The sequence below is a fragment of the Chiloscyllium plagiosum genome, unplaced genomic scaffold, assembly GCF_037043375.1.
Source record: "Chiloscyllium plagiosum isolate Xiang-an unplaced genomic scaffold, Cpla_swu_hap1 HiC_scaffold_45, whole genome shotgun sequence".
Taxonomy (NCBI): Eukaryota; Metazoa; Chordata; class Chondrichthyes; order Orectolobiformes; family Hemiscylliidae; genus Chiloscyllium; species Chiloscyllium plagiosum.
Window position 1 is genome coordinate 666,005 of NW_028270183.1, and position 22,752 is coordinate 688,756.

The 22,752-nt window shown below is 51.9% G+C and overlaps 1 protein-coding gene across 8 annotated transcripts in view; it reads right to left on the reverse strand.

Annotated features, from left to right (window-relative positions):
* dnm2a (dynamin 2a) overlaps positions 1-22,752 on the reverse strand; it is an 89,982-nt gene that overhangs the window by 35,089 nt on the left and 32,141 nt on the right. For all 8 annotated transcript variants that reach the window (XM_087983434.1, XM_087983433.1, XM_087983429.1 and 5 more), the window contains exons 2-3: positions 15,612-15,685; positions 1,263-1,412 (exon numbers count right to left, since the gene is read on the reverse strand). In XM_087983434.1, coding sequence (XP_087839560.1) covers positions 1,263-1,412; positions 15,612-15,685 — 224 coding nt within the window. The remainder of the gene's footprint in view (positions 1-1,262; positions 1,413-15,611; positions 15,686-22,752) is intronic.

The window sequence follows — 22,752 nt, forward strand, 5'->3', positions numbered from 1 at the left end:
CTTCTAGTCTACCTCACCTGACATTTAACAAGATCAGACCTGCTTATGCTTTGTATTCCCATCTACCCTGACAGCCTTTGACTCCCTTACTGAACAAGAATCCATCCACATCCAGCATTAAAATATTCAATGACCCTGCCTCCATCCCCTAAGGCACAAAGTTCCAGAATCGCACAATCCCCAGACAAAACCTTTTCTGCCATCATAAAATGACTATTTTTAAGGCAGTGACCCCTAGTTTTGGACTTACCCACAAGAAACATCCTTCCCCAAGTCAACCGTATCAAGATCATTCAGGATCTTATACACTTCAATTAAGTTACCCCCGCCCTGTTCGAAACTTCAAATGGGATTAAACTAACCTATAAGGGACAATTTCCCTTTCATAAAGCCATGCTAATTCTTCCTAATTTACAGTGCAGTTATAACCCCTTTAATGATCAATTTGAACACCTTCCCCATAACATCAAGCTAACTGGCCAATGGTTTTCCCACTTCCTGCCTCCATTCATCCCTTCTTGAATAGCAGGGTTGTACTTGCAGTTCAATACAGCCTTTGCAGAAAGTAATGCATCAATCACCTCATACAGTCTCTTCTTTTGATACCTGAGAATAAAGTACAGTGGACCCAGGAACTTGTCAGCCACAGCACCACTTCCACAGCAATTATCATTTCACCAAGTTCCTCCCTCTTTTCTACTTCCTGATTTACAGCTATTCATGCAACATTTTAGATATCTTCTAAAGTAAAGACGGAAGTGAGGAATGTATTCATTCCATTGGCCAGGGCAGGGTGCGAGGCAGGCAAGGGGCATGGTGGTGGTGGTGGAAGAGCTGTGGAACTCAACAGACCAGCAGCCTTGCCACAGATATGGGTGGTGGTGGGGTGTGCATGTGCAGGAGTAGCTCCTAGACCAGGGTGGATGCCCCCAAAGAGGACTTTGGACAGCAGCACAGCACAGTGAGGGGCTATAAATCACCAGATTGTCGAAGCCCCAAGATAGCTCCAAACTGGCACCAGGCAAGTCAGGGAAGATATTACAGCCTGCTGTATACATTATTACAATTCATGCAGCACTCATCAAGATGTCTGGACCCATCACCATAGTAATGCTGAAAGGGCAACATTAAATGTGGACTTCCTGTACAATTGACAAGAGGTCACAGCTTTTAATCAAATTCTCAAGCATCACTAACAAATTCTATTCTGCAAGATCTCAAATAGTCACGTCCGAGACTTGCATCAAACAGACCACACTCACCATTTGGAGAATGCACTCGCAGGTTGATGGGAATTGGTGAGATTCCTTTATTGCTCCCTGTAACTCTGTCTGTCTCTGCTTCAATTTCCTGTCGAACCTCCTCAAAATCTGTAAACTTCTTCCCTTTGCAGTGCAGAAATTCAGCATGTTCTGCAAGAGAAAGCAAGTCATTATTCTGTACCTATTCTTTGGTATTTAACAAGCCTGCTAACATTGCATAGCACATAAATTCTAAGCTCAGTGACGACATTCAATTCTCCCGGTGATAGGCAAGGAGAGTCTTCAGGTTTTTAAACAGGTCACTCAGGACAGTTGGGTCTGAGGGAAAGCACATACTGCCAGACCCACTGAAAGCTCAGGGAAGCACATACTGAAGACCAGCTTGGTGAAGTTAGATGTTGCTGAAAAGCTGGAGTTGTATCAGTGAATAATTACTGGAGGACAGGGTTACATGCACATGGGCGTGCCCATATACATGTAGTTGGGGAGGGACGAGTGCAAGGGCAGAGGATTGACCAGAACTGGAGCAATTGGTGAGACAAATCAGGATGGAGCAGCAAAGGGAATTACAAGCCAGATAGGCAAAACTGGAAGAACTGAAATCCCTTGTGAAGTTTAATGAGGTTGGGTGACCCACTCTAATGAATGTTTGAGGTCAATTGCTGATAAATCCGTGGGGAGAAAGTGAGGTCTGCAGACGCTGGAGATCAAAGCTGAAACTTTATTGCTGGAACAGCACAGCAGGTCAGACAGCATCTAGGGAAAAGGAGATTCGACGTTTCGGGCACATGCCCTTCCTCAGGAATGAGCAGAGAGTGTTCAGCAGGAGAAGATAAAAGGTAGGGAGGAGGGACTTGGAGGAGGGGCGTTGGAAATGTGATAGGTGGAAAGAGGTCAAGGTGAGGGTGATAGGTCGGAGTAGGGTGGAGGCGGAGAGGTCAAGAAGAAGACTGCAGGTCAGGAAGGCGGTGCCGGGCTGGAGGGATTCGGCTGAGACAAGTTGGGGGGAGGGGGGATGAAGAAACTGGTGAAGTCCAAGTTCATCCCCTGCGGTTGGAGGGTTCCCAGTCGGAAGATAAGACGCTCCTCCTCCGACCGTCGCGTTGTTGTGGTTTGGCGGTGGATGAGTCCAATGACCTGCATATCCTCGGTGGAGTGGGAGGGGGAGTTGAAATGCTGTGCTACAGGGTGATTGGGTTGGTTCGTCCGGGTGGCCCAGAGGTGCTCTCTGAATCGCTCTGCAAGTAGGCGGCCTGTCTCCCCAATATAGAGGAGGCCACACCGGCTGCAGCGGATGCAGTAGATAATGTGGGTGGAGGTGCAGGTGAATCTGTGGAGGATATGGAAGTTTCCTTTGGGGCCTTGGAGAGAAGTGAGGGGGGAGGTGTGGGCGCAAGTGTTGCACCTCCTGCGGTTGCAAGGGAAGGTGCCGGGAGTGGAGGTTGGGTTGGTGGAGGGTATGGATCTGACAAGGGAGTCGCGGAGGGAGTGGTCTCTACGGAAAGCTGATAAAGGAGGGGAGGGAAATATATCCTTGGTGGTGGGGTCCGTTTGGAGGTGGCGGAAGTGACGGCGGATGATGCGTTGTACATGGAGATTGGTGGGAGGAGGTGTAGTCCAGGTAGCTGTGGTAGCAGGCATAGCTAGGGCCCATGCGGGTGCCCATGGCTACTCCTTCTCCACTTTCTCCAAACAAAAGGAGTAGCCATGGGCACCCGCATGGGCCCTAGCTATGCCTGCCTCTTCGTAGGGTATGTGGAACAATCCATCTTCCGCAACTACACTGGCCCCACCCCCCATCTTTTCCTTCGCTACATTGATGACTGTATCGGCGCTACCTTGTGCTCCCATGAGGAGGTTGAACAGTTCATCCACTACACTAACACCTTCCACCCCGACCTCAAATTCACCTGGACAGTCTCGGACTCCTCCCTCCCCTTCCTAGACCTTTCTGTTTCTATCTCAGACGACCGAATCAACACGGACATCTACTACAAACCGACCGACTCCCACAGCTACCTGGACTACACCTCCTCCCACCCCGCCCCCTGTAAAAACGCCATCCCATTCTCCCAATTCCTTCGTCTCCGCCGCATCTGCTCCCAGGAGGACCAGTTCAAAATACGCACAACACAGATGGCCTCCTTCTTCAAGGACCGCAATTTCCCCCCCGACGTGATCGACGATGCCCTCCACCGCATCTCCTCCACTTCCCGCTCCTCCGCCCTTGAGCCTCGCCCCTCCAACCGCCACCAGGACAGAACCCCACTGGTCCTCACCTACCACCCCACCAATCTCCATGTACAACGCATCATCCGCCGTCACTTCCGCCACCTCCAAACGGACCCCACCACCAAGGATATATTTCCCTCCCCTCCTTTATCAGCTTTCCGTAGAGACCACTCCCTCCGCGACTCCCTTGTCAGATCCATACCCTCCACCAACCCAACCTCCACTCCCGGCACCTTCCCTTGCAACCGCAGGAGGTGCAACACTTGCGCCCACACCTCCCCCCTCACTTCTCTCCAAGGCCCCAAAGGAAACTTCCATATCCTCCACAGATTCACCTGCACCTCCACCCACATTATCTACTGCATCCGCTGCAGCCGGTGTGGCCTCCTCTATATTGGGGAGACAGGCCGCCTACTTGCAGAGCGATTCAGAGAGCACCTCTGGGCCACCCGGACGAACCAACCCAATCACCCTGTAGCACAGCATTTCAACTCCCCCTCCCACTCCACCGAGGATATGCAGGTCATTGGACTCATCCACCGCCAAACCACAACAACGCGACGGTCGGAGGAGGAGCGTCTTATCTTCCGACTGGGAACCCTCCAACCGCAGGGGATGAACTTGGACTTCACCAGTTTCTTCATCCCCCCTCCCCCCAACTTGTCTCAGCCGAATCCCTCCAGCCCGGCACCGCCTTCCTGACCTGCAGTCTTCTTCTTGACCTCTCCGCCTCCACCCTACTCCGACCTATCACCCTCACCTTGACCTCTTTCCACCTATCACATTTCCAACGCCCCTCCTCCAAGTCCCTCCTCCCTACCTTTTATCTTCTCCTGCTGAACACTCTCTGCTCATTCCTGAGGAAGGGCATGTGCCCGAAACGTCGAATCTCCTTTTCCCTAGATGCTGTCTGACCTGCTGTGCTGTTCCAGCAATAAAGTTTCAGCTGATAAATCCGTGGGATCAGCCTTAATCACATTTATAATTTGAGGTGCACTGTGGGGTGTTTGATCCCAGTCTATTCCCTATGTTAATCATATATTAGTTCTAGTTGTTAGAATATAAGTTGTGTGTGTTTTGGAGATTAAGGTTCACCGTACAATATTAGAACAGTAGTGTTGATCGAACTAAATCATGGAGCTCGAGATCTCATTCTCTTCTGAGAAACCTTAGGTTCTCAATATTTAACTTCAAAAGGAATAAAGGTAACTGGCCCTGAACCAACAAAATTTGTTGAATCATTCTGGATGTTGACGAAGCTGCAGTCTGCTCTGGGACCATAACTGAACAAAGACTATAATTATAACGTGTAGTCTAATACGATTAAGATCTAACTGGATAAACACAACAATCCCAAACCTTCCAAACACATTAATCAAATCCCTCCAACTGCACTTCACAATAAAATTAAACGGTAGGTTCATTGGTTTAGGGATTTGATTCATTCTTTGATTAGCAGAAAATGCAAGATTTGGAGTTCAAATCATAAGTAAGACCATAAGAAACAGGAACACGAGTAGGTTCTTTGGCTCTTGACCCTGCACCAATCAAATGGATCATGGCTGAACCAATATTCCTCATGTCCACTTTCCTACCATTCCCTAAAGTCCTGGAATCCCTTACTAATCAAGAATCTAACTCAGTCTTAACTATACAAAGATTCAGCCCCCTGCAGCTCTCTGTGGCAATGGATTCCAAAGACACACTCAATCCTCAAGAAATTCCTCCTCACCTCAGTCTTAAACTAGCATCCCTTAAATCTGAGACTATACCCTCTGGTCCTAGACTCTCCAATGTCATAAAGATGTACAGCATGGAAACAGACCCTTCGGTCCAACCTGTCCATGCTGACCAGATATCCCAACCCAATCTATTCCCACCTGCCAGCACCCGGCCCAGTTCCCTCCAAACCCTTCCTATTCAAATACCCATCCAAATGCCTCTTAAATGTGGCAGTTGTACCAGTCTCCACCACTTCCTCTGGCAGCTCATTCCATACACGTACCACCCTCTGCACGAAAATGTTGCCCCGTAGGTCTCTTTTATATCTTTCCCCTCTCACCCTAAACCTATGCCCTCGAGTTCTGGACTCCCCAACCCCAGGGAAAAGACTTTGCCTATTTACCCTATCCATGCCCCTCAATTTTGTAAACCTCCATAGGGTCACCCCTCAGCCGCCGATGCTCCAGGGAAAAACAGCCCCAGCCTGTTCAGCTTCTCCCTATAGCTCAAATCCTTCAACTGTGGCAACATCCTTGTAAATCTTTTCTGAACCCTTTCAAGTTTCACGACATCTTTCCGATAGGAAGGAGACCAGAATTGCACGCAATATTCCAACAGTGGCCTAACCAAGGTCCTGTACCACCGCAACATGACCTCCCAACTCCTGCACTCAATACTCTGACCAATAAAGGAAAATATACCAAACGCCTTCTTCACTATCCTATCTACCTGCGACTCCACTTTCAAGGATCTATGAACCTGCACTCCAAGGTCCTTTTGTTCAGCAACACTCCCTAGGACCTTATCATTAAGTGTATTAGTCCTGCTAAGATTTGCTTTCCCAAAATGCTGCACCTTGCATTTATCTAAATTAAACTCCATCTGCCACTTCTCAGCCCATTGGCCCATCTGGTCAAGATCCTGTTGTAAACTGAGGTAACCCTCTTCACTGTCCACTACACCTCCAATTTTGACGACATCTGCAAACTTACTAACTAAACCTGTTATGCTCGCATCAAAATCATTTATGTAAATGACAAAAAGTAGAGGACCCTGCACCGATCCTTGTGGCACTCCACTGGTCACAGGTCTCCAGTCTGAAAAACAACCCTCAACCACCACCCTCTGCCTTCTACCTTTGAGCCAGTTCTGTATCCAAATGGCTAGTTCTCCCTGTATTCCGTGAGATCAAACCTTGCTAATCAGTCTCCCATGGTGAACCTTGTCGAAAGCCTTACTGAAGTCCATATTGATCACATCTACCGCTCTGCTCTCATCAATCCTCTTTGTAAGTTCTTCAAAAAACTTAATCAAGTTTGTGAGACATGATTTCCCACTCACAAAACTATCCCTAATCAGTCCTTGCCTTTCCAAATACATGTATATCCTGTCACTCAGGATTCCCTCCAACAACTTGCCTACCACCGACGTCAGGCTCACTGGTCTATAGTTCCCTGGCTTGTCCTTACCACCCTTCTTAAACAGCGGCACCATGTTTGCCAACCTCCAGTGTTCCGGCACCTCACCGATGACTATCGATGATACAAATATCTCAGCAAGGGGCCCAGCAAGCACTTCTGTAGCTTCCCACAGAGTTATAGGGGACACCTGATCAGGTCCTGGGGATTAATCCATTTTTATGCATTTCAAGACATCCAGCACTTCCTCCTCTGTAATATGGACATTTTGCAAGATGCCACCATCTATTTCCTTACAGTCTACATCTTCCATATCCTTTTCCACAGTAAATACTGATGCAAAATACTCATTTAGTAGAACATAGAACATAGAACAATACAGCACAGAACAGGCCCTTCGGCCCACGATGTTGTGCCGAACTTCTAACCTAGATTAAGCACCCATCCATGTACCTATCCAAATGCCGCTTAAAGGTCGCCAATGATTCCGACTCCACCACTCCCACGGGCAGTGCATTCCATGCCCCCACCACTCTCTGGGTAAAGAACCCACCCCTGACATCTCCCCTATACCTTCCACCCTTCACCTTAAATTTATGTCCCCTTGTAACACTCTGTTGTACCTGGGGAAAAAGTTTCTGACTGTCTACTCTATCTATTCCTCTGATCATCTTATAAACCTCTATCAAGTCACCCCTCATCCTTCGCCGTTCCAACGAGAAAAGGCCGAGAACTCTCAACCTATCCTCGTACGACTTCCTCTCTATTCCAGGCAACATCCTGGTAAATCTTCTCTGCACCCTCTCCAAAGCTTCCACATCTTTCCTATAGTGAGGCGACCAGAACTGCACACAGTACTCCAAATGTGGCCTAACCAAAGTCCTGTACAGCTGCAACATCACTTCACGACTCTTGAATTCAATCCCTCTGCTAATGAACGATAATACTCCATAGGCCTTCTTACAAACTCTATCCACCTGAGTGGCAACCTTCAAAGATCTATGTACATAGACCCCAAGATCCCTCTGTTCCTCCACCTGACTAAGAACCCTACCATTAACCCTGTATTCCGCATTCTTATTTGTTCTTCCAAAATGGACAACCTCACACTTGGCAGGGTTGAACTCCATCTGCCACTCCTCAGCCCAGCTCTGCATCATATCTAAGTCCCTCTGCAGCCGACAACAGCCCTCCTCACTGTCCACAACTCCACCTATCTTCGTATCATCTGCAAATTTACTGACCCACCCTTCGACTCCCTCATCTAAGTCATTAATAAAAATTACAAACAGCAGAGGACCCAGAACTGATCCCTGCGGAACTCCACTTGTAACTGGGCTCCAGGCTGAGTATTTACCATCTACCACCACTCTCTGCCTTCGACCGGTTAGCCAGTTTTCTATCCAATTGGCCAAATTTCCCTCTATCCCATGCCTCCTGACTTTCCGCATAAGCCTACCATGGGGAACCTTATCAAATGCCTTACTGAAATCCATGTACACTACATCCACTGCTCTTCCCTCATCCACATGCTTGGTCACCTCCTCGAAGAATTCAATAAGACTTGTAAGGCAAGACCTACCCTTCACAAATCCGTGCTGGCTGTCCCTAATCAAGCAGTGTCTTTCCAGATACTCATAAATCCTATCCCTCAGTACCCTTTCCATTACTTTGCCTACCACAGAAGTAAGACTAACAGGCCTGTAATTCCCGGGGTTATCCCTATTCCCTTTTTTGAACAGGGGCACAACATTCGCTACTCTCCAGTCCCCTGGTACCACCCCCTTTGCCAGTGAAGACGAGAAGATCATTGCCAACGGTACTGCAATTTCCTCTCTTGCTTCCCACATAATCCTAGGATATATCCCGTCAGGCCCAGGGGACTTGTCTATCCTCAAGTTGTTCAAAATGTCCAACACATCTTCCTTTCTAACAGGTATCTCTTCTAGCTTACCAGTCCATTTCACACTCTCCTCTTCTACAATACGGTCCCTCTTGTTCGTAAATACTGAAGAGAAGTACTTGTTCAAGACCTCTCCTATCTCTTCCGACTCAATACACAGTCTCCCACTACTGTCCTTGATCGGACCTACCCTCGTTCTCGTCATTCTCTGGTTTCTCACATACGCATAAAATGCCTTGGGGTTATCCTTGATCCTATCCGCCAACGATTTTTCATGCCCTCTCTTAGCTCTCCTAATCCCTTTCTTCAGGTCCCTTCTGGCTATCCTGTATCCCTCCACTGCTCTGTCTGAATCCTGTTTCCTCAACCTTATGTAAGCCTCCTTCTTCCTCTTTACCAGACATTCAACCTCTCTCGTCAACCAAGGCTCCCTCACACGACCATTTCTTTCCTGCCTGATAGGTACATACATATCATGGACACGTCGTATCTGCTCTTTGAAAAAGTTCCACATTTCCACCACATCCTTCCCTGACAGCCTATGTTCCCAACGTATGCTCCTCAAATCCTGCCTTACAGCATCGTAATTTCCCTTCCCCCAATTATAAAATCTACCTTGTTGTGCGCACCTATCTCTCTCCATAACCAAGGTGAAAGTCACAGAATTGTGGTCACCATCACCAAAATGTTCACCCACTAACAAGCCCACCACTTGTCCCGGTTCATTACCGAGTACCAAATCCAATATGGCCTCCCCTCTGGTTGGACAATCTACATACTGCGTTAGAAAAGCTTCCTGGACACACTGCACAAACACCGCCCCATCCAATCTACTTGATCTAAAGAGCTTCCAATCAATATTTGGGAAGTTGAAGTCGCCCATGACTACGACCCTGTGGCTTCTGCACCTTTCCAAAATCTGTTTCCCAATCTGTTTCTCCACATCTCTGCTGCTATTGGGGGGCCTATAGTAAACACCCAACAAGGTGACTGCACCTTTCCTATTTCTGACTTCAGCCCATATTACCTCCAGAGGCAGATCCCCCTCAAACTTCCTTTCTGCAGCCGTTATACCATTTCTAATTAGCAATGCCACCCCCCCTCCTTTTTTCCCACCCTCCCTAATCTTACTGAAACACCTGTAACCAGGAACCTCCAACAACCATTCCTGTCCCTCTTCTATCCACGTTTCCGTGATGGCCACAACATCGTAGTCCCAGGTACCGATCCACGCCTTAAGTTCACCCACCTTATTTCTGATACTCCTTGCGTTGATGTATACGCACTTGAGCCCATCTCTGTGTCCGCTAGTAGTCCCTGTCAGTGCTACCTTCTCCACAGCCCCCCTACAGTCTTGGGCATCCTGACAAACAGCTAACCTACTTGCTGGACTACAAGTCCGGATCCCATCCCCCTGCCAAATTAGTTTAAACCCCCCCGAAGAGTGCTAGCAAACCTACCCCCCAGGATATTGGTGCCCTTCTGGTTCAGGTGCAACCCGTCCTGTTTGTACAGGTCCCACCTTCCCCAGAATGCAGTCCAATTGTCCAAATATCTGAAGCCCTCCCTCCTACACCAGCCTTGCAGCCACGTGTTCAACTGCACTCTCTCCCTATTCTTTGCCTCACTGTCACGTGGCACCGGCAACAACCCAGAGATGACGACTCTGTCTGTCCTAGCTTTTAGCTTCCAGCCTAACTCCTTGAGCTCTTGAATGACCTCCCCACCCCTCTTCCTACCTATGTCGTTGGTGCCAATGTGCACCACGACTTCTGGCTGCACACCCTCCCCCTTAAGGATTCTGAAGACACGGTCTGAGACGTCTCGGACCCTAGCACCCGGGAGGCAACAAACCATCCGTGAGTCTCGCCCATGTCCACAGAACCGCCTGTCCGTCCCTCTAACTAGAGAGTCCCCTATAACTAGCGCTCTCCTCCTCTCCCCCTTTCCCTTCTGAGTCTCAGAGCCACAGACCCCTTCACTGCAGCTTACACCTGCAACGCTGTCCCCCCCAACAGTTTCCAAAGCTGTATATTTATTTTTTAGGGGAACGACCACAGGGGAACCCTGCACTGCCTGCTTCTTCCCCTTCCCACCTCTAACTGTTACCCAGCTACCTCTGTTCTCCGGCGTAACTATGTCCCTGTAGCTTCTATCAATCACCCTCTCAGCCTCTCGAATAATCCTCAGTTCATCCAACTCCAGTTCCAGTTCCCTAACTCGTTTGGTGAGGATCAGGATCTGACTGCATTTCCTGCAGACGAAGTCGGCAGGAGTATCGGTGGTCACCCCTACCTCAAACATCCTGCAGGAGGAACATTTCACCGCCTGCGCTGCCATGACTGTACACTTTCTCCAAAAACAAGAACACTGAGTCAATAACACTGAGTCACTTACCTGTGGACTTTAAAGTTAGGTTAGAGGAGGAGGGTGGGAGGGAGGCCCTACGGAAGTAGGACCTGGGGTCTAGAACACACCCACTCAAATACTAATCACTTAGCTTCCCGCCCAGCTATGCGCTCCAACCTCACATCCGCTGCTCCCACTCAAATGACCGTTGGTGATTAAAGGGTGAGTATTTATACTCACAGTTCTCCTTCCCGGCTGCCCCTCTGCTTGCCGTCACTTCCTCTGCTGCTCCCGCTCTTTTTGTGAAGAGAGAATAAAAAACACCGCTGCCCGCTACAGGTAAGTAATTTTGAAACAAACTGTTTTACCTTAGCTGTAGTCTCCCGGGTTCGCCTTTACTCGGCCGCTGCTCCCACTCAAATGACCTCCCCCATTTTCTGCGGCTCCACACAAAGGCCGCCTTGCTGATCTTTGAGGGGCCCTATTCTCTCCCTGGTTACCCTTTTGTCATTAATGTACTTGTCAAAACTCTAAGATTCTCCTTAATTTTATTTGCCAATGAGGGGGAACATCATCTCAGCATTTCTTCTGTCTAGCCCCTCAAGAATCCTATACATTTCAATGAGATCACCTCTCATTCATCTAAACGCCAGTGAGTCGAGTCCCAATCCATTTAGCCTTTACTCATGAAACAACCCCCTCATACCAGGATCATCCTTGTGAACCTTCTCTGAACTGCCTCCAATGAAGTAATACCTTTAAATACAGGGTGCAAAACTGTTCACAGTACTACAGATGCGGTCTCACCAATGCAGATGAGCTCTTGTTTAGAAGATGAGAGTTTAAAGAGTGATGGGGTTATGTCTGTGGACTCAGACAGAAAATTGAAACATGATACATCAGCCTCACAGCACCAAGGGCCCAAGCCTGATTCCAGCCTCGGGCGACTGTCTGTGTGGAGTCTGCACGGGTTTCCTCCAGGTGCTCTGGTTTCCTCACACAGTCCAAAGATGTGCAGGTTAGGGTGGATTGACATGCTAAAATTGCCCATAGTGTTTAGGGTGTGGAGGTTAGGTGCATCAGTCAAGGGAAATGTAGAGTAGAGTAATAGGGTAGGGGAACGTGCCTTGGTAGATTACTCTTCAGAGGGTCGGTGTGGACTTGTTAGGTCAAATGGCCTGTTTCTACACATGTAGGGATTCTATGATTAAAAAGGAAACAAGGCAAGTGATTGGATGGTGAGCATTTATTCTATTCTTGCTCTCCACATTCATTCAAATTAGGGGAAATAAAAACCTGCAACCTGATTAGTTAAATGAAACATAATTAGGTTGGCAGGGCCAGTGTGGTGTTGTAGCTATAGTATGGGGGGAGCTGTTAAGACACTTAATTGCAGATATGATTATTGGCTTAAGTGTCTGCAACTCAAGAAACCCTGGCACTGAGTTGATGACATGGGGTCTGAGCTTTGGCCACTGCAATGCATCAGGATAGGGAAACATTACCTGGATACTTTGTTCCAGAAGACAGTTACAAGCTTTAGGCTGTGTGCTACAGATTTGGACCATGATCAGGACAGCAAGTTGAGACAGAAAGGGAGCCTGGGTTGGGTATTCAGAAGTGAAGGAGTCTCAGACCGTACAATTTTCCAAAACTTTGAATGCCTTTGCAGTTTGTATGGATGAGAGCAACTGCAAGTGAATAGAGTAGTGTCTTACAGCACTGAAAACAACTCTTCTGTCCAACGAGTCCACGCTGACCATGTTCCCACCTGTCTGCACATGGCTCATAACCTTCCAAACCTTTCCTATTCATGTACTTAACCAAATGTCTTTTAAGCATTGTAACTGTAACTGCACTCACTGCTTCCTCTGGCAGTTCATTCCACACATGAATCACCCTCTTAAAGTTGCCCCTTGTGTCTTTTTTAATATCTTTTTCCTCTCAGCTTAAAAACATACCCCTTAGTTTGATACTCTGCCAGGAGGAGGATTGGCAGATATACAAGACGATATGCCATAAGTTAGAAGGAAGCCATTCAATCAAATTGCAAATGATTTGTTTGTGTTCCAAATTCCACATGCTTACAATTCCCTGAGAATTTAACAAGGACCCATCCACGTATACTTCAAAAATACTCAATGACGCCACCTCCACCTCTTTCAGGCAGAGTATAGCAAAGTGGCACAACCTTCTCAAATGGGAACAGATTTCCCCATACCCGTTCTGAGGGCAACCCAGAACTTCACGACAGTGACCCATAGTTCTCGACATACCCACAAAAGTAGATACCTTTTCCAAGTCTGCTCAGGATCTTACAAAGTTCAATCAAATCACTCTCTACTCTTAGCCCAGTTTGCCTAATTACCCTTGTAAAACATATTACATTCCTATCAAGTAAACCTCTTATGAACCACTTCCAATGCATTTATATCTTTCTTTACATAAGGAGACCAAACCTGCCCACACTGTTTTAAAGGTACTCTTATCAATGTTCTGTATAAGATTAGATTCCCTACAGTATGAAAATAGGCTCTTTGGCCCAACAAGTCCAAGTCGACCCGCCGAAGAGTAACCCACCCACACCCATTCCCCTACCCTATACTTACCCCTGACTGATGCACCTAACACTATGGGCAATTTAGCATAGCCAATTCACCGAACCTGTACATCTTTGGACTCTGGGAAGAAACCGGAGCATCTGCAGGAAATCCACACAGATATGGGGAGAATGTGCAAACTCCACACTGACAGTTGCCAGAGGCAGGAATTGAACCTGTGTCTCTGGCGCTGTGAGGCAGCGGTGCTAACCAGTGAGTCACCAGGCCGCCTCTCATAACCAAAGCAGAACTTAGTCATAGTCATAGAGATGTACAGCATGGAAACAGACCCTTCGGTCCAACCCATCCATACCGACCAGATATCCCAACCCAATCTAGTCCCACCTGCCAGCACCCGGCCCATATTCCTCCAAACCCTTCCTATTCATATACCCATCCAAATGCCTTTTAAATGTTGCAATTGTACCAGCATCCACCACTTCCTCTGGCAGCTCATTCCATACACACACCAACCTCTGTGTGAAAAGGTTGCCCTTTAAGTCTCTTTTATATCTTTCCCCTCTCACTCTAAACTCTCAAAGTAAAGGACAGCATTCCAGTGTTGTCATTTCCACAACATACATTCCTTTGTATCATTGCATCATCTGCAAATTTAACCACCATATCTTTGATCCTCTCATTAATGTTGAATTGAATTGTAAAAGGTTGGAGCCCCAGCCAATCAGATAACGACCCATTTACGTATACAGTGTTTTCAATAAGCTAGCAAGTCTTCTACCCGTGCTGGTATGCAGCCCATTACACCACAAGCTTCTACCTTGCACAATAACTTATTTATGTGGAATTTTGTCAAATGTCTTCTGGAAATCCAAGTAGAGCATAATAATGGGCTCCACAGCACATTACTTTTTCAAAGATCTGGCAACTCTGTAACAGCTAACTCACATCACAACTCCCCAAATACTGCTCAACTTTTTTAAAAAACTTTGTTCACAGGATGTGGGTAGCCCTGGCTAGGCTAGCATTTATTGCCATCCTTACTTGCCTGGACAGTATTTAAGAGTCAACCAGTGACATTACTGTTACATCACCACGTCTTTACACGTACAAGTCAAGAGTGATGGAATACTTGCCATTTGCCTGGATGAGTATAGTTCAACAACAGTTAGGCAGCTTATACCATCCAGACAAAGCTGACCACTTTACAGACACCGTATCCAATACCTTCTCCAAGTCATTCCCTCAATCACTGATGCAAAATGGTAGCAACGCGTACCATCTGCACTGCACCGTAGAAATTCAAAGCTCTTTAGACAGCTTCCAAGCCACGACCATCTAAAGGACAAGAGCAGCAGGAATACTTTCACCTGCAAGTTACCCACATTAATAGTTTTAAGGAATGCCTGGGACCTAATGGAATGAGGAAAAAGCTGGTACATATACTAGTTCAAGGTTAACTGGGCTTGAAGGAGACCTTTGCAGAGTGGTAAGCAGCCTCTGAGCCAGGAGGGCTAGGTTCAAGTCCCATCTGCTCCAGAGGTGTGTAATAACAGGTCTGAACAGGATGATTAAAAAAATATCTAAACTGGGTTTGAACTGGTTGATTCAATATAGGAGGGTAATAATCAGTGAGCTAAGAGAGTGCGAGTACTGAAATAAATCCCTCACTAAAAGCATGGACTTGAATTCCATTAAAAAATACAGTTCTCTCGATGAAGTGGTAATCTCACTGGAGAGAGTATGAGCTCGACAGCAAGTGAGGGGCACCCTTGCCTTCTCACTTAGGGATTCTCCTCTTCTCTGCCCCTAGATTAGAGATGGGCAATAAATGTTGGACCAGTGAAATCCAAATCCCATGAAATGAATAAAAAGTGATAAACAAACATTATGCAAATACAAGCTGAAAAGTCCAAACTGTTAAGACCACAATCAGATCAGCCTTGATCTTATCAAATGGTGTCGACTTGAGGAGCCTGACCAGAGATACCAACTTGAGGAGCCTGACCAGAGATACCAATTTCTTGGGAACAGAGCAGTGACCGTGTTGGAGAGTGCATGCTGATTCCAGAGGGCCAACCAGACTTTAAACAGTTTGTTAGAAGTTACCAAACTGTCACACCCACTTTTACCTCCAAACTATAGCAAAACTCAAAAATATACTTACCTGTTTTTGCATTGATGAGCTGCAGAACAAGTGGCCGGCGAGTAACAATTCCAGAACCACGAGGCAGAAAATCCCTGCAAATAAAGATAGTAATGAGTATTTTGTGACTGTCAGGAATCGTCAATCAAAGCAACACCTACAGGGATGAGAAACCACTACCTGGAGTGCAGAATTAGAAGAACGTTCCCTCTACACTTGCAATAACGCACATGTACAGTACAGAATCAGTATATTCACCCTTACAGCAGAACTTGCTGAATAATGTGCTTCTACATACAGTAGAAGTGAAGTGGTGTGGAGCTGAAGCCAAGGTTCACAGTAGACATTAAGTGGGAGACTGAGTCTCCATTCACCAATGGAGACTTATATAACCAACAGGCTGCTGAGACTGTTGTAACATTTAGTGCAGCTGGCTGATTGACTATGCATGGAGAATAAATTATGAGTAGACCATTTGGCCCTTCATGCCTGCTCCACCACTCAGCAGAATCACAACTTTATTTTATTAACTCAACAACAGAATGTGGGTGTCACTGGCTAGTTGTTGCCTATTGCTAATCAGCCAAGAGTGAGCCACATTGCTGTCTGTATGGAGTTACATTTAGGCCAGACCAGGAAAGGATATGCCTGAAGGACATTAATGAACCAAACAGGTTTTTCCTGATAATTGGAAATGCTTCTTGGTTATTCAGATTTATACTGAATGAAAATTCTACCATCTGCCATGGCATGATTCAAACTCAAGTGTCTAGAACATTACCATGGTCTCTGGATTAATGGTCTAATGATAATACTATAGCTGAAAATGTGTTGCTGGAAAAGCGCAGCAGGTCAGGCAGCATCCAAGGAACAGGAGAATCGACGTTTCGGGCATAAGTCCTTCTTCAGGAAGCCCTTCTCCTGTTCCTTGGATCTCCAGCATCTGCAGTCCTCACTTTCTCCTTAATGATAATACTAGGCCACTTCCTCCCACTGATCAAATTGTGGCATTTCCTACCTACCCTCGATAATGGTAATATAATCACAAAAGCTGTAGCCCTTTTTCGTGAGATCTTTTGTTCTTTGAGCAACCTATCACCAATGCCTCCCACACCCTTGCGTCCATCACTAACACACACTACTAACCACCTATGCTTCCACGTTTCACTCTCCCCTAATACCTTATGAGGCTCAGTGTGTGCTTTTCTATAGCACCTGCCTCTGTTACCTAATACAATCCCTCAGCAAAACAGAAAGGGAACAGATGCACCTGTGATGAAAAAACAATTGCTGTTGAGCTCCAACTGCTGCAGCTGAAAGCATACTTCTTTTAGCTTCAGAAGGACCACTGTGTTCTCCTCAGATTACTGCCAGACCCACTGAGTTTCTCCTGGATTTGATTCTATTTCCTTTACATTCTCAATTGAACTTAAGGTTACGCTGTTAACAATGCATTTTAGAAGCCTGACTTCAGCTATATTGAGAGAGAAGCAATACTCATTCCTGGGATAATTTCACTGAATTTCCATCACACTGAATACTGAACATCAAGTCACAATTCCTCTAATTATTTTAAAGGTTTACTATCTCCGAGAGAAGTCAGCCAACTGCCTTTGATATTCAGTTGCATTTTCTACAGGATTACCACTGACCAGAAACTGAACTGAACTGGACTAGCTGTACATTGAGAATACTGCAGCGAGTAAGGCAGCAGCCCATCACCACCTTCTCTGGGGAAATAAGGGATGGGCAATAAATGCTGGCTCAGTCAGCCATGCAGACAAATCCTGATCACAGTAAAAAAAAAGTATTTCTCATAGAGCTGTGTCATTAAAACTCACATTCATCTTCAGTTATTCACAGACCATTCTTTTATCTCACTTGCAAATCTGACTGCTGTCTCCCCATACCTATGTATTAATGCTCAAATATTCTGAAACTATGACATCCAAGGCACACACTGATGTTACACTGGCTCAGTGACAAAAGCAATTTACAAACACAAGTTAACAAATAATAACTGGTTCATGTCATTCTGCCATTGCCTTATTTATAAAATAATATCCAAGGACACCCTGCAAAGACAGCACATTTCCCAATCAAAACACTTGTAATAGAAGTAACATCGGAAATGTGTTTCATGCCTCAATGAGACTTTGAGTGGACCGAGGGTGACTGAGTCGAATAAATAATCGAAAGGGCAAGATGTTGGCCGTTGGGTGAGGGACTGGGAAGAGAAGCATGAAGAGCCATCAACATGAAACGCTCACAAATGAACCCAATAGAAGGGGATCTCTCCTCTTCAAACCAGCCCAATGTCCAGTCTCTCTCCGGCCATGCACCACACACCGACCCCCTCACACACACACCCCCCCCAACCTCCCCCTCACACACCCTCCCCCCCCCCCCACACACACCCTCCCCACCCAACCTCCCCCTCACACACCCTCCCCCCCCCCCCCACACCCTCCCCACCCAACCTCCCCCCACCTCCCCCTCCCCCTCACACACCCTCCCCCCACTCCCACACCCTCCCCCTCACACACCCTCCCCCCCCCCACACACACCCTCCCCACCCAACCTCCCCCTCACACACCCTCCCCCCCCCCCCACACACACCCTCCCCACCCAACCTCCCCCCACCTCCCCCTCACACACCCTCCCCCCCACTCCCACACCCTCCCCCCCACCTCCCCCTCACACACCCTCCCCCCCACCTCCCCCTCACACACCCTCCCCCCCACCTCCCCCTCACACACCCTCCCCCCCTCACACACCCTCCCCCCCACCTCCCCCTCACACACCCTCCCCCCCCCACACACCCTCCCCCCCCCCCACACACACCCTCCCCCCCCCCACACACACCCTCCCCCCCCCACACACACCCTCCCCCCCCCACACACACCCTCCCCCCCCCACACACACCCTCCCCCCCCCACACACACCCTCCCCCCCCCCACACACACCCTCCCCCCCCCACACACACCCTCCCCCCCCCACACACACCCTCCCCCCCCCACACACACCCTCCCCCCCCCCACACACACACTCCCCCCCACACACACCCTCCCCCCCCCACACACACCCACTCCTCCCCCCCACACACCCTCCCCCCCCCACACACACCCTCCCCCCCCACCACACACACACCCTCCCCCCCCCCACCACACACACACCCTCCCCCCCCCACCACACACACACCCTCCCCCCCCCACCACACACACACCCTCCCCCCCCCACCACACACACACCCTCCCCCCCCCACCACACACACACCCTCCCCCCCCCACCACACACACACCCTCCCCCCCCCCACCACACACACACCCTCCCCCCCCACCACACACACACCCTCCCCCCCCCACCACACACACACCCTCCCCCCCCCACCACACACACACCCTCCCCCCCCCACCACACACACACCCTCCCCCCCCCACCACACACACACCCTCCCCCCCCCACCACACACACACCCTCCCCCCCCCACCACACACACACCCTCCCCCCCCACCACACACACACCCTCCCCCCCCCACCACACACACACCCTCCCCCCCCCACCACACACACACCCTCCCCCCCCCACCACACACACACCCTCCCCCCCCCACCACACACACACCCTCCCCCCCCCACCACACACACACCCTCCCCCCCCCACCACACACACACCCTCCCCCCCCCACCACACACACACCCTCCCCCCCCCACCACACACACACCCTCCCCCCCCCACCACACACACACCCTCCCCCCCCCACCACACACACACCCTCCCCCCCCCACCACACACACACCCTCCCCCCCCCACCACACACACACCCTCTCCGCCAACCACACACACACCCTCCCCCCCCACCACACACACACCCTCCCCCCCCACCACACACACACCCTCCCCCCCCACCACACACACACCCTCCCCCCCCCACCACACACACACCCTCCCCCCCCACCACACACACACCCTCCCCCCCCACCACACACACACCCTCCCCCCCACCACACACACACCCTCCCCCCACACCACACACACACCCTCCCCCCCCACCACACACACACCCTCCCCCCCCACCACACACACCCCCTCCCCCCCCACCACACACACCCCCTCCCCCCCCACCACACACACCCCCTCCCCCCCACCTCCTCCTCGCACACCCTCCCCCCCCCGCCTCCCCCTCACACACCTTCCCCCCGCCATCCCCTCGCCCGCCGCCTCGTCCACCTTCCCCTCACACGCAACCCCCCCAAACCCTCCCCCTTAACAAACCCCCCCCCCCGGCTCTCTCCCCCACAGTCCCCCCCCTCCCTCTCTCCCACAGTCCCCCCCCCTTCCCTCTCTCCCACAGTTCCCCCCCTTCCCTCTCTCCCACAGTTCCCCCCCTTCCCTCTCTCCCACAGTTCCCCCCCTTCCCTCTCTCCCACAGTTCCCCCCCTTCCCCCTCTCCCACAGTTCCCCCCTCCTCTCTCACACAGTCCCCCCCCCTCTCTCTCACACAGTCCCCCCCCCCTCTCTCCCACAGTCCCCCCCTCTCTCTCCCAGTCCCCCCCTCCTCCCTCTCTCCCACAGTCCCCCCCCTCCTCCCTCTCTCCCACAGTACCCCCCCTCCTCCCTCTCTCCCACAGTCCCCCCCTCCTCCCTCTCCCCCACAGTCCCCCCCCCTCTCTCTCCCCCACAGTCCCCCCCCCTCTCTCTCCCCCACAGTCCCCCCCCCTCTCTCTCCCCCACAGTCCCCCCCCCTCTCTCTCCCCCACAGTCCCCCCCCCTCTCTCTCCCCCACAGTCCCCCCCCCTCTCTCTCCCCCACAGTCCCCCCCCCTCTCTCTCCCCCACAGTCCCCCCCCCTCTCTCTCACACAGTCCCCCCCCCTCTCTCTCCCAGTCCCCCCCCCCTCTCTCTCCCAGTCCCCCCCCCTCTCTCTCCCAGTCCCCCCCCCTCTCTCTCCCAGTCCCCCCCCCTCTCTCCCAGTCCCCCCCTCCTCCCTCTCTCCCACAGTCCCCCCCCTCCTCCCTCTCTCCCACAGTCCCCCCCCTCCTCCCTCTCTCCCACAGTCCCCCCCTCTCTCTCCCAGTCCCCCCCTCCTCCCTCTCTCCCACAGTCCCCCCCTCCTCCCTCTCTCCCACAGTCCCCCCCCTCCTCCCTCTCTCCCACAGTCCCCCCCCTCCTCCCTCTCTCCCACAGTCCCCCCCCCTCCTCCCTCTCTCCCACAGTCCCCCCCCTCCTCCCTCTCTCCCACAGTCCCCCCCCTCCTCCCCCTCTCCCACAGTCCCCCTCCCTCCCCCCTCCCTCTCACAGTCCCCCCCCTCCCTCTCTGCCACAGTCCCCCTCCCTCCCTCCCCCTCCTCTCTCTCAGTCCCCCCCCTCTCTCTCTCTCCCACAGTCCCCCCCCTCCTCCCTCTCTCCCACAGTCCCCCCCCTCCTCCCTCTCTCCCACAGTCCCCCCCCTCCTCCCCCTCTCCCACAGTCCCCCTCCCTCCCCCCTCCCTCTCACAGTCCCCCCCCTCCCTCTCTGCCACAGTCCCCCTCCCTCCCTCCCCCTCCTCTCTCTCAGTCCCCCCCCTCTCTCTCTCTCCCACAGTCCCCCCTCCTCCCTCTCTCTCCCACAGTCCCCCCTCCTCCCTCTCTCTCCCACAGTCCCCCCCCTCCTCCCTCTCTCTCCCACAGTCCCCCCTCCTCCCTCTCTCTCCCACAGTCCCCCCCCTCCTCCCTCTCTCTCCCACAGTCCCCCCCCTCCTCCCTCTCTCTCCCACAGTCCCCCCCCTCCTCCCTCTCTCTCCCACAGTCCCCCCCTCCTCCCTCTCTCTCCCACAGTCCCCCCCCTCCTCCCTCTCTCTCCCACAGTCCCCCCCCTCCTCCCTCTCTCTCCCACAGTCCCCCCCCTCCTCCCTCTCTCTCCCACAGTCCCCCCCCCTCCTCCCTCTCTCTCCCACAGTCCCCCCCCTCCTCCCTCTCTCTCCCACAGTCCCCCCTCTCCTCCCTCTCTCCCACAGTCCCCCCCCTCCTCCCTCTCTCCCACAGTCCCCCCCTCCTCCCTCTCTCCCACAGTCCCCCCCCTCCTCCCTCTCTCCCACAGTCCCCCCCCTCCTCCCTCTCTCCCACAGTCGCCCCCCTCTCCCACAGCCCCCCCCCTCCCTCACAGTCCCCCCCCTCCCCCACAGTCCCGCCCCCTCTCTCCCACAGTCCCGCCCCCTCTCTCCCACAGTCCCGCCCCCTCTCTCCCACAGTCCCGCCCCTCCCTCACAGTACCCCCCCTCTCTCCCACAGTCCCCCCCCTCTCTCCCACAGTCCCGCCCCTCCCACAGTCTCCCCCCTCCCTCTCTCCCACAGTCCCACCCCCCCTCCCTCGCTCCCACAGTTCCCCCCTCCCTCTCTCCCACAGTCCCGCCCCTCCCACAGTCCCGCCCCTCCCACAGTCCCGCCCCTCCCACAGTCTCCCCCCTCCCTCTCTCCCACAGTCCCACCCCCCCTCCGTGTCTCCCACAGTCCCCCCTCCCTCTCTCCCAGTCCCCCCCCTCTCTCCCACAGTCCCGCCCCTCCCACTGTCTCCCCCCTCCCTCTCTCCCACAGTCCCACCCCCCCTCCCTCTCTCCCACAGTCCCACCCCCCTCCCTCTCTCCCACATTCCCCCCTCCCTCTCTCCCACATTCCCCCCTCCCTCTCTCCCACATTCCCCCCTCCCTCTCTCCCACAGTCCCCCCCCTCTCTCCCACAGCCCCCCCCTCTCTCCCACAGCCCCCCCCTCTCTCCCACAGCCCCCCCCCTCTCTCCCACAGCACCCCCCCTCTCTCCCACAGCCCCCCCCCTCTCCCTCCCACAGCCCCCCCCTCTCTCCCACAGTCCCCCCCCCCACTCTCTCTCCCACAGTTCCCCCCACTCTCTCTCCCACAGTCCCCCCCCTCTCTCTCCCACAGTCCCCCCCCTCTCTCTCTCCCACAGTCCCCCCCCCTCTCTCTCCCACAGTCCCCCCCCTCTCTCTCTCCCACAGTCCCCCCCCTCTCTCTCTCCCACAGTCCCCCCCCTCTCTCCCACAGTCCCCCCCCTCTCTCCCACAGTCCCCCCCCTCTCTCTCTCCCACAGTCCCCCCCTCCCTCTCTCCCACAGTCCCCCCCTCCCTCTCTCTCTCTCTCTCCCACCCACAGTCCCCCCCCTCCCTCTC